Source organism: Peromyscus maniculatus, chromosome 17 (assembly GCF_049852395.1).
Source record: "Peromyscus maniculatus bairdii isolate BWxNUB_F1_BW_parent chromosome 17, HU_Pman_BW_mat_3.1, whole genome shotgun sequence".
Taxonomy (NCBI): Eukaryota; Metazoa; Chordata; class Mammalia; order Rodentia; family Cricetidae; genus Peromyscus; species Peromyscus maniculatus.
The window spans coordinates 15,670,885-15,684,033 of record NC_134868.1 but is presented as its reverse complement, the minus strand read 5'-3'; the positions used below and the strand labels follow the sequence as shown (position 1 = coordinate 15,684,033).

Genomic DNA, 13,149 nt, shown 5'->3' with positions numbered 1-13,149 from the left:
TTGATCACAATTTAACAAACCTATGTTAACTCATATTGCTTAGTTCTCTAATTATTGAAAACAAAAACTTGGGTTATCTCAGAATTTTCCCACAGTTTAAAAAAGAAGTATGTTAACTTTGGATCATAAAATTTGCTTTTTGTATACAAGGGCCTAGCTTTTATGGTGCCAGTCTTATGCAATTACTTCCTTCATCATCATTTCATGAAAATTATTTATGGCAAAAATATAAAATCTGTATTTCCTGTGAGCATGTTATAAAGGCTTATACCTTTGAATATGAACTGATTTGAAGGGGTCATTGACTACCTTTCTGCCTTATTTCTATATTGAGATATTTATTTTACTTGTCATTTGCTGGAGATGGTGTTTCTTGAAGAAAAAAAATTAAAAAGGAACCACTATCCTATTGTTTCTCTAATCCACTTCCAACCCAATCCTTTCCAAGGCTGCAGGGCTTTTGAATTCAGAGTAAAAAATTGAAGACTGTCTCTAACACAGAGGCTTTGGCATTCTTACTCTCTTACTTTATATCCCAAAAGGCTATAAATATATAACACTCAGTAATATAGAATATATAGATAAACATTTAAATAAAATACAAGTCTTTTTTTCTTACATGGAGACTTTCATCAATTTTCTATGAAGCAGTGTTTCAACTTTATAAAGCAGAGGGAAAGACATATCCAAACCTTTAAAATAACCAATTGTTTAAATTTTTTAAGCCAATCCAAAATGCATGCTTTAAGTTAGATGTGGAAATACATCTTTTAAAAGTCAAAATTGGAATGGGGTGGTAGCTTTGTCTGTAGAGTGCACACCACGCAAGCTGAGGAGATGAATCTTTATCCAAACGTTCATTTATAAACTATGCACCGCACAATGTCTACAGTACAAACACTAATACCACAGAGACAGGGTATTCCTGGAGGTCACTGGCTGGCCAGCCTAGCCAAATAGGCCAGTTCCAGGGTTAGCTAAAGACTTTGTCTTGAAAAGTAAGATGAAGCTTAATTTAAAGAAATGCCACAACTGTAGGTCTAAAGTTCATGAGTTCCCACTAACTTGGTTCAGTTGTCTCTGTAGATTTAGCCATCATGAACTTGATGCCCCTTGCTCATAGAATCCCTCTTTCCTCTCTTTGATTGGACTCTTGGAGCTCAGCCTGGTACTTGGCTGTGGATCTCTGCATCTGCTTCCATCAATTACTGGATTAAGGCTCTATGATGACAGTAAGGTTATTCACCAATCTGATTTCCAGGGTAGGCCAGCTCAGGCACCCTCTTCACTATTGCTAGTAATCTAAGCTGGGGTCATCCTTGTGCATCCCTGGGAACTTCCCTATCACTAGGTTTCTCACTATTCCCGTGATATCTCTCTATCAAGATATCTCTTTCATTGCTTTCCCACTTGGTCCCTGTTCCAGCTCGATCATCCCATTTCCTTGTGTTCTCATCCTCCATCCCCTACTCTCTATTGCCCCACCACCACCACCGATTACTCAGGAAATCTCATCATTTGTGGAACCTGCATGGGACTAGACTAGGCCCTCTACATAAGTTAGACAGTAGTGTACCTTGGTAAGTTTAAGGGGCCCCTGGCAGTGGGATCATGATCTATCCCTGGTGTATTAGCTGACATTTAGAGCCCATTACCTGTGGTGGGACACCTTGAAGAGCCTTGAAGCAAGGGGGAGGGGTTTGGGCCTGCTTCAACTGAAGATACCAGGCTTTGTTGCTTCCCCATGGGAGACTTTACCTTTTCAAAGGAGGGGATGGAGTGGTTTGTGGGGAGCAGGAGGAGGGATGGGAGGGAGATCTGTGGTTGGTATGTAAACTAAATAAAAAATTTCTTAAGAAAGAAAAAAAAAGAAATGCCAGATATCAATTTCTGGCCTCTAAATGTACATGTGCATTTGTGTAGACAAGACACACACACACACACACACACACAGAGAGAGAGAGAGAGAGAGAGAGAGAGAGAGAGAGAGAGAGAGAGATCAAAAGTATAAGCCATCAGCTATATTTTATTCAATATATAAATCATTCTTTTGTTTTTTACCTTTCTCTCAGTTGCTAACATTTAGTAGATTTTATAGTGTTATTACATCAAAATGAGGCTTTTTGTGAGGAATGATAGCTGCTGGCAGCTTAGAAACAAATGAAAAATTAAAGCAAAAATAATCCATTCAATTCAGTGTTCTTCTAGGTCTTATGGGGTAAGATAAAACAGATTGAAGAGCAATGGTGATAATCTAATTTATCTAAGCCAATGCTAGATACCCCTCCTACATTTACTCCCAACTCAGTTCTCTGTTCCCCAAATAACTCTCATCTTGTGGGAACTTTTGTAGAAGCTTAGTGCAGTGGAGAAATGAAGAAGCCTTGGGAAGATGCTGTAATCTATCCACAAAAATGGCAGAATCTGATGACCAGCAATGGCTGAGCCCAAAAGAATTCATCTACCTCATCAGTTTGATTATATATCACATTGTGAAGTTAAAGGAACATCTTTAACTCTATTTTATGACCCACTTCATTTCTCCAAGAGCTGTTCAGACTGCTAGAAACATTGATTTCTCTAAGAGGATCACTCTGATTGGCCCCCTGCAGTCCTGGAAGACCATTGTTGATACTAGAAATTTCATGTGCAATTCATGATTACTCTCATGCATCCGCTATTCCCATACTTGTGTATACACACAGCAAAATTATAGTTTCTATTATTGGGATGATAAGGCAAAAATAAATTAGATCCAATTATCTAGAGTATCTATATGTTTGTAATATCATTCTATGAAGTTAAAGATAGTTATCATAAATGTTTCTGTTTCTCAGACTTAGATGCCTGAAAACGGACTACAGAGTAAGGAAAACTTACAAATTGAAGCATAAATTCTATCCAGCTTCATTTAGCCTACTATTGATCTCAGCATAGAAAACTACCACAGTGTGTAAAAAAGTGGAACTTTGACTTTCTGAGTCTGTTTACCATCCTTTAAATATACAAATATGCCATATCAGTGGGAAAATTTTCATCTCAATGATTCTGTCATTCCCCTATGGTACCTCTACTCAGTTGACATAAAGCATTTCTTTCCTATTAGAAGAATTTTGTTAATTGTGTATCTCATAAACACAGGTTAATTAAATGTTCAAAATGTATCATTTAATCAACAAATCTTGAATGCCAAGAGAATAATTACCCAAGTAAGTGTTATACTTCAGAATGAAGAAGGAAATATTTGTACTTTGTGGGCTTTATTTTACATTATATTCATGCATTTTTGAAAATTAAGAGCAGATGGATATTTAGACATCAAAAGAGCAGCTTGAAATACGGAACACTGTATTATCAAAGCTCACAAGCCAGGGCTTGCTGACAGGAGGGGCAGTCATAAAACATAACCTTTCATTTCACCAGAGAAAGCTATGCCTGCCCAAGATCTGAAGCTGAACATCCACAAAATGGTTTCACACAAGTGACATTCTATTCAAAACAGCTGTCTGCAGGGAAAATAAATGGGATTTAATCTGCCATAAAATGAATTGCACGATTTATTTTCTTGAGGAAGTCATGCCTTTGTGACACTGGTGAGCTGAAACAGTTTTGCTTAAAAAAAAAAAAAGAAAAAACCCAGTACATTTCTTCCTATGCCAAATCCATATTAATTCAACCATGTAGAATTTCCCTCCAGAAAAGCAATTGGAAAGCCATGTCAGCTTATCCACCATCGATCTACTGCCTTTCTCTGTTTTTCCATGTGTTGGTTTAAAACACGAGCACTGGATAGACTCAGTAAAGAGACATATTTTCAGATATGTGTTCTTTGAAGTTGAAATAGTAAATGTCAGGCATTAGTGTCTTTCAAAACTGAAGGATTTAATATACTCCAAACTAATATTTAAGAATATAATCCCACCATAAAACCAAAACATTAATGATGATATATTCATGATAGATAATAGCTTATTGATTTACTTTGATTTTTTAAAACAACAATTAGAATAAATTTAATTATGGGATTTGTTTTAATTCTATTTGGAATATTTAATTTTCAAAAATATGTGCTAGTAGTAGAACTTAACATTGTGCCTTTTATCTGTATTACTTCATTTAATCCCATATTTTCCACAATATTTGTATTTGTGGCAAAAGTAGTCTAGATGTATCCCATTATGATGGAAACATTCTGAAAATCTACATTAAAGATTTTCATATAAATACAAAATAATAAAAATTGAAAATAGCTTCAGTTAAGTGAGAAATATTTTCTTTAGGAATAAATAGACAATTAATTACATATAACTATTTTCAATATCTGTATCATAAAGGTAAATCCATGAAATATTTTATTAGAAACCTATGCCAATATAATGTCTGGAGAACCCTTATCCTAGTCTGTAAAGGGAGGACCTAACTATCAGAGATTTCTGTGAGGACAAAGAAAGCATTGCAGTCACATCATGAAAATTGGACAGTTGTAATTTTCAGAACATTCCTGAAATTATGGGGTTATCGCATTTGCAGTTTAGGAGAAAAGGGAGAAAACAAAAAGCTACTCTTAAGTTGAAGGTAATGAGAAGGCTCAACCAGGTGGTATAAGTCATTATTTTGTTGCTTTTATACATACAGGCATTGTAGGAGATTAGGTGATTAACTTCAAAGCAGGAAGGAGAGAATCCCACTCTTGACCCTTCTCTCCACACACAAAAGAAAAACACTACAGGTCTTCTGACTCAAATTCTATTTGAAACAGGCTCCAACTAGTAGACAAATCTTATATTTTATGAATGCAAAATAGTCCCACTTATGAGTTGTGCATTTTTGTAATTTTTCTTGCTTTCCTTCCCCTGCATTGTAGGTTAATTACCTTCTGATCTTGAGAGCATGCTACTGCTTTACAATTGTATTTATGGAGACAGAAAGGAATGCTAATCAACATCCAGGATCTCTTACAGTAAGACAAGTGAATTGATGGGGTTTTTAATCACTTTACTAAAATTACCAATATGTTTCCATCCTATGGTATATGATCTGCCAACATCAGATATCAGAACAATTTTCTTTCAGTTTTTCAGTGAACAATTTTGAATATCTAGATAAAAAGGCAAAAAGTTGTATTTTATAAGATTTGCTTAGTTCTTACTACTTATTAGTATTGAGTTTAATACTATACTTTGATATATAATAAGTTATTCTATCAATTTTAAATATTAATATTAAATCTGCACAATTCCAAGATTGGCTAGCTTTCACATAAAAAGTGCTTGTCTCATGGTCAAGTGGAGTTGCTGATGGAATGCCAGCACTAAAATGTTTTTGTTGACTGTCATCTCAGAAGTTTTACATGCACTTTAATGTTAGTATTTCATAATATAAACCAGAAACACATTGATATTCTTCATCTGTTTCACAACCTTCTCACATTGATTATATCGTTCCACTCTGAGTAGCTGTGAAGCTTGTGCTAGCTGATTGGTCTACTCATGGAAATGTAATCTAATGCATACTTGAAAGTAATGGTATAAAATGGGTGTTAAGACTCAGGATGCATCATCATTATTCATGAAGTCATTAAAATATTACTGCTGTTTTAGAGCTTTAAAAACAATAAAGTGAGATCTGGGATTTTATGATAGTGAGGATCTTAACACAAATTTTATATATATCATGTAATATATATAATGTATTCTGTCTGTCTGTTTCTCTATCTATCTATCTATCTATCTATCTATCTATCTATCTATCTATCTATCTATCTATCCATCCATCCTCTATCTATACAGAAATGCAGGACTCTTTTGGAGTTTGGCATGTAGAATTATTGACTAATTCCATAACAAGACAGACATAGGATGCTGAAGATATTATTTATAAAACAAAAGAAGAGATTTGTCAAGGAAAAAGTAGTATCACTGAACTTAAATTCACTTAAAAATCCTTTCATAAGAAGGTAAGACAGAGGTGTACAACTTCATGAACATGCCAGGATCTTTCAAAGACATGTAATAGGTTCACATTACATTAAATAACGCTCCCCATTTTAGACTTAAGAATCTGATGTTAATTATGTACTCAACAATACAAGCAAGTAGAAGCTTGTTATTATTAGTGTGTATACAAACATAGTTCTGAAGGAGATCCTTTGAAATGGATGCTATTTATTCATCCATGTTATCACTGGGGTTTCAGTTTTAAACCTGCCATTCATGACAGTGATTCATACTTTAATTTAATGTGTAATTGCTCTGATTGAAATTAAGAGTCTGTTTCATTTGAGGAAGACCTTGTATTTCTAAAAAGCTTCAAGATGATGGTGAAGCTGCTAGCCCATAGGTCACATCTTTGGCAGCAACAGTCTAGTGCATCAGGTCATTCTTGTCAGAATTTCTTTGGACCACCAGTCCCCAAATAATGACATGGAGATTTCTTATTACTTATGAAAGGTTGGGCTTAGCTTAGGCTTGTTCCCAACTAGCTCTTATAACTTAAACTAACCCATTTCTATTAATCCACATTCTGTCACATGGTTACCTCTCTTCCATTCTGTAAGACTGACTCCCTCTAAAACCTACCTCTCTTCTTCCCACAGTTCCTATCTCTGCTCAGATGTCCTGCCTATCTCCTCCTGTCTAGCTATTGGCCATTTAGCTCTTTATTAAACCAATCAGACACCTTAGACAGGTCTAGCAAAACATAGACACATTTTCACAAAGTGTAAAATGTAGCTGAAGTTTTCTCCAGTCCTGCCTGGGCCCACAGCCACTCAGACATAAATAAAAACACAGGGACTTCTGTTAATTATGAACTGTATGGTTCATACTGGTATAATATATCAGGTTCTTTACTTGCTAGATCTTACATCTTACATTTACTCATTTCCATAAATCTATACTTTGTTACAAGGCTCGTGGCATACCAGTATCTTTATATCTTGCTTCTCATAGAAGCAGTTGGCAGAATCTCCTGACTCAACCTTTCTCTTCCCAGAATTTTCCTTTCTGCTTATCCTGCCTATACTATACTTTCTGACTGGCTACTGGCCAATCATCATTTTATTTATCAACCAAATCAGAACATCACATTCACAGCATACAGAGTGATATCCACAGCAGTAAACAAATATCCCACAACAGTCTAGAGTATCTGGGGAAAAGTAAGTTGGATTTCTTCAAAATTACCACAATTGCCATCTTGTGAAGGTCGTTAAGGTCTCTTTCTTTTCCTCCCATCTAGCACACAGAGAAGAAATATAAATGTAAACTGTCTACCTGGGTTCATAATGAAGCTTAAAACAAAGAAGGCCAATAACGTGTGAGTATGTATATGTATAGCTGTGCTTTTGTGCATTTTCCTAGATGCACAGTGAAACCTCCGCATGTATGTTCTGTTGACAGAAATGTGTCTGTAGCTTTCCTGTGACTACACCTAACTTGGACTTGTGCTTGTCTAAGCTTACAAAGTTTACAGAATTGTCATGTTCATACACACCCAATCTCTGAGGATAAGCCCTAGCTTATTTCACACATTTTAACAGTTTTCATGGGGATACTTGTTAAGGTGGCCTGGAATTTGGAGATAAGCTCAGGATTACTCCTGCTTTGAAGTCCTCATGAAACCATGTTATAGGTCTCAAGTTAGGTTGTAAAGTATATTTCTACGAGCTTAGTTGGGGCAAAGCTACACACTCACTCACTACGGGAAGGTGAGCATTAAATAGTAAAAACAAGGCAGAGGTTGTTTGAAAATTTAGCTGCAGGCCTCAAACTTAATGTTTTAGAGGTGGTATGCTTATTTTTATGAGACTAAAACAATGGTTTTTCACCAATCTTGCCTTGTGAAAAGTACCTAAACTGAGAACTCCTGGGTGGGATACTGACTTGAAAAAAATAACTTTTGAGAACTAGGTCAATCCTACTTAGGCAGATTTTTGAGAAAAAACATATAGTAATGAAACAGAATTATTCATAACTACATGATATTTTAGTGTTTTCTTTATAATAGAATTTGCCAATTACTGTAATACATACATGTATTAGAAATAGGTATATCCAAGTGATATTATACATGAGCTGCTAATATAGCTAAAATATTGCCATCCCTTATTTTTTGTCATATGTCACTAGTCTATTGACTTTGAGCATCTAAAATATAGGGCAGGGAATTTTGAGTAAGTCTTCTCAAACTTTTATTGCCTTTGGCTGAAGGACATTGCAGAATATCCATAACATATATGCTGGTAAGGAGTGAGGTCGCATACTAAAAGGAACTAGGACTGGAATATATTACTGAAAATAAAGTGTAAAACTTCAGAAATAATTTCCTCAAGGAAACTAACAGATTCACTACAACTTTATGGACTTTAAATTTGTCTAGCTTACTTGTTCTGAGTTTTAAAGAGTTTTTAAAAAAAACTTTAAGTAATATAAGAATATAATTTATGAAATTATAAAAAAGCTAATGCATGTTGTTATAAATATATATATCCTTATTATATGCTATTAATCAAAGGATTAATGGAATATCTATATAGATATATCAAGTTCAAAAAAGGATAAACATAGCTCCTGTCTTAGAGGCTCTGGAAGTAGAACCAGCCTTGGGAATATCTTACTTACCTTATCATGGTAAAAATCATTTTTGGAAATTATTCTGTTTAACACTCCTGTAAGTCCATTTGCATAACATTGGCATACAGTGTGATCTCCATTTTAATTAAATTATTGGGACCTTATTTATTTAACATGTCTATAATGAGTTAGTAATCTCATATGGGTGATTCTGTCTAGGTACTCCAAAATTTTTCATAACTTATAAATCACTGTAATTAGTCATCATGTACATTCTGAAAATAGCTAGATGACAGATGAATAGAGATCTTGGTAGGCAAATATGAGCTTCGTGGAGTATATTTGATGAAATTACAAATATATTCTCAAAAAAGAATGGAGAACATTCTAGTTGTATGGGAGTATGCAGTACAAGCAAGTAGATGAAGTCAGTGTCCCACCTGTTCTGTTCGTTCCATACTTCACCTAGTCCTTTGACCACCCAAGACACATCTTCATCATAACTTACATGAGGAGATGTACCATTCTCCTCTTTTGATAAAACAGGTGTGGCTCTTAAAATTTAACTAACTAACTTAGTGTCATGTAGTTAGAAGGATTATAATATACATACCAAATAAAATTATCAAAAATATCATAATCCCAAATAAAAACATGGTAAAAATATTTTCCTATTTCATATAATTTCATAAGTTTAAAACATGTGATTATAGAGGTATTTTTACCACATATTTCTTTCAACATTTAGTCTTGCATTTCATTACAAAATGTGCCTTGCAGCTGGATTTTCTCAAACGGAGAGCTACTGGGTATACCAACCAGAGCCCAGGGCATTGCCCAGGAATAGCTGGCAGGGACAAAATAGACTCTTTGTGTTTTGACGTGTGTTTTTTGTCTTGTTTTTTTGTTTTGTCTTATTATGTTTGCTTGTTTGTTTGCTTTGGATTTTCACATTTTTAATTGCCTTTGCTATCGCTTTTGAGACAAGAAGAGAGAGGAGACAGGACACAGAATATAAAATTGGGTGGGTCGAAGTGGGACAGATTTGTGTAAAGTTGAGGGGACTGGAAGGACTGTGATAAAAATAAAGAGTCTAAAAATACAATAAGTAATAAAATGAATGGAATATTTAAGTGAAAGCTTCACATAAGCATTTGATCATTTCCCTTTAAAAATGTCCAATAATAAAGGGAAAGATCACCATTGCTGTCTTAACTGGCCCTGTTTGGTTTGCTTGACATCTGTACCACTGTTCAAACTAACAGAAGAAGAACGCTGCTGTAAAGTAACTACTGGCACCAAAGACAAAAGTAATTTGGAGCTAAGAAATTTAGGTACCATCGATCCACTTCATCTATAGAATTTCAGTTGAAATGTATCTGAGTACATTCTGCAAACTATGCTCAAAAGCACATTATTCTACTGTCATATATTTCCCACTGCAGTACCACAGGGTAAAAATTCTGTCATAATAAACAGTTTACCGGGACAAAGTTAATTATGCAGAAAATTACCCACATGTATACTGCCTAATATCATCTGCCCCCAGCCAACCCTAAAGACCATTCACTTGGCGATCTGCAACCTTGGATTTTATTGTACTTTTTACTTTTTGTAAACAAAGTTTTACGTTTATTTAAATGCCTATGTTTATGTGAGATAAATGTGGCTACTTGGAAAATTTTAACATTAATTATAATAAAAATAAAATAGTGTGCTAATTAATTTTTAGAGATATCTGACTATATCTTTTATACATAGATTTATACATAGATTTTATACATAGATTTTATACATAGATTTTTATACATAGATTTTCATTCTGAGATAGTACCAAATACATACTAAGCAACAGAATGGAGAAACCTCTGTAAAATCAGACAGAAATGACCAAGATAGCCACATACAACAGAAAAGAACATTGATTTTGTTCGCTTTTGACATATAAAATCCACAACCTACTTATCTTTGACAGTTCTTTCATCTGTATTTCAAGTCAATCCTCCTCAATACAGCACACTAAACTTCCTTCTATATAACTTTTAGATGCCGTAAAAAACATCATGCTTTGTTGCTAATGCAATTTCCAGAACAGAACTTAAGCCTTATGATTTCAAGATGGGTTTTCTTCTGTGATGAAATAATAATGGTGGCACAAATAATCTATTGCCACTATTTCTTGTAGATGTCATGCTAATTAGAGCACCTTTATGCAGTACACTATACTATGGAAATATATGAATATCTTCAAACCTCTTCCTCATCTATTGATGGACACTGAGATGCACTTTCCTATCTCTACATTGTCAATCTCTTATTTCAAGCAACTATAATTTAAAAATTCCAACTCTCAGCAAACTTCACCCCTCCCTTATGAGCCAAATTGTGTTTTACCTGGATGGTAATCATTAATATCATGTCAGGTTTTCTTTTATGCTGCTATAGCAATTGCTTCTGTGATGCTCAGACACAGTTAAAAAACAAAACAAAACTGAGACTACGAGTAAAAATTTATATTTGTGTCCCTTGTAACTTGTAGTATTTGTGAAGTTACATTAGCATACCATCAAGGATGTAGTAGACTGTAAAGAACAAGGCACAATACTATTCAGAAATAGAAACACACTTTGGAGACTTATTTGAATAACTTTCTACTGACATGTGCCTGCAACAACATAGCTTCCATGTTTATCATGCCTGGAAGTAGAGCTTGAGGCAATTTCCCAAGTACTGTCTGATTTCCAGTAGAATGCAATGTAAATGTCTTATTACCAACAACATCTCCCATGCCAGTAGCTTCTCATTATGTTTCTTTTGCAATTAGCCAACATTTTTTTCTTCAATCACAACACAGGTAAAACTTCATGATCATCTTTCCAGAGGGATGAAAAAGAAGCCATCTCACTATCTTTCTGTTTCCACAATTATGTGCAATTACCACCTCAGACAAAATGTCACCAGTACAGCTTACCTCTTTCGCTGAAGTCATCGACTAGAATGATTTCTGCTACCAGACTCATTGGGGTTCGGTTAATCACACTGTGTATGGTCCGCAGGAGTGAGGTCCAGCCTTCATTGTGAAATGGGATAATGATGCTGGTGTTTGGCAGCTTTTCAAGGTACATTTTGTGCTTACAGCTGGGGAAGGCAAAGGGGAGAAAAGATGTCCAATGAAAAACTGTTAACACAGATCACACTATAGTATATTCCTTGTGTTATAGATTGTGATAAATTCATGGATTCATCAAATATCTTCCAACCAGGGATTGTGAATATAGTTACAACAGATATTCTCTTCATTCCTGAATCTTTATTTGCTCATTTCTCATTATCACTTTAAAAAAAGTATTTTGTACTTGGGTGGCTCAAATATTTCAAGACGTTGAGATATGGTGGTCCTGATAAAATTGATAGGTCTTGTGTATATGTAAGTGTGTGTACAAATATGACTGTGTGTGTGTGTGTGTGTGTGTGTGTGTTGTATATCTATGTGCAAGTTTGCATAATGGTGTGCTTGTCTGTCTCCACTTTCTTTCTTTCTTTTTTTTTTTTGTGAAAGGGTCTCTAACTGAATATGGCCAGTAAATCCTTGATGCACTTTTCTCCAGAACTAAGGTTACTGGAAGGTACTACTGTGCCCATCTATTTATGTGGATAGTGAGGATCTGAACTCAGGCCTGTCTTCATGCGAGTGTAGTAAGGACTTTATCCATGGAGCCTTTATCACATCATCATACTTTTATTTAATAAAAATAAGTATAAATAACAACTATTTCAAATAATTTCCACAGAAGATATGATTACGTTTTAACCGGGATTCATGAATAATTTTTGCAAACTAACTCCTTAATAATTCTGTTGAATTATTTAGTTTTGACTGTGGCATGTTTCATTAGCTTCATGGTATTTATGACATGTTAGGAGAAGAAACTCCATACCTTAAATAAAAATTTAACTCTAAATGACCATTTACTTCTTATAAGCTATTTAGACTTAGTATCCAAATAAAGACAATATCACACTCCCCATGAAAACTTTTAAAAAAGAAATCTTAAAGGTGAGTTTTCATTGCAACACACTCTGAGAAAGGAGTAATTTACATTGTATCCTTACATAAACTACTAATTATAAAACTTATTATGTCCAAAAATATTTACCTACCAAGTAGATTTGGATGTTTTTTGTAAAGAATGGAAAAAAATTCTGAAACCCATGGATATTATAGTGAGATATAACATTGAACTATTGTAAAAATGTGAAATTTATTGTAGGGTCACTTAAAAGATGAAGAAATGTACTGTCAATTTCTAATGGAACCCAGTGAGGCAGATGACCTTGCATGCAATAGACATGTCTGGAAAGGTGAGCCAGTGCAATTCCATCCACATCATGGTTGTGACTTCTGAATGTAGCCAAAGTTTCAAGATAATTGTGCTTCTATACATCCAGAATCAATACCCAAAGTAATTGACTCTACTACATGAACTGTCACACTCTCCAGTCTTCTTGGAAAGCAAATGGAAGTTATAAGAAAATAAAGGGTTTTTTCAAACACAAAGACAACATTTTTTTCATA

General features: G+C 34.5%; 1 protein-coding gene across 1 annotated transcript in view; it reads right to left on the bottom strand.

Moving 5' to 3' along the window:
- Galntl6 (polypeptide N-acetylgalactosaminyltransferase like 6) overlaps positions 1-13,149 on the bottom strand; it is a 1,076,513-nt gene that overhangs the window by 608,939 nt on the left and 454,425 nt on the right. Inside the window, exon 4 of the mRNA XM_076553306.1 lies at positions 11,545-11,711. Within this exon, the coding sequence (XP_076409421.1) occupies positions 11,545-11,711 (167 nt within the window). The remainder of the gene's footprint in view (positions 1-11,544; positions 11,712-13,149) is intronic.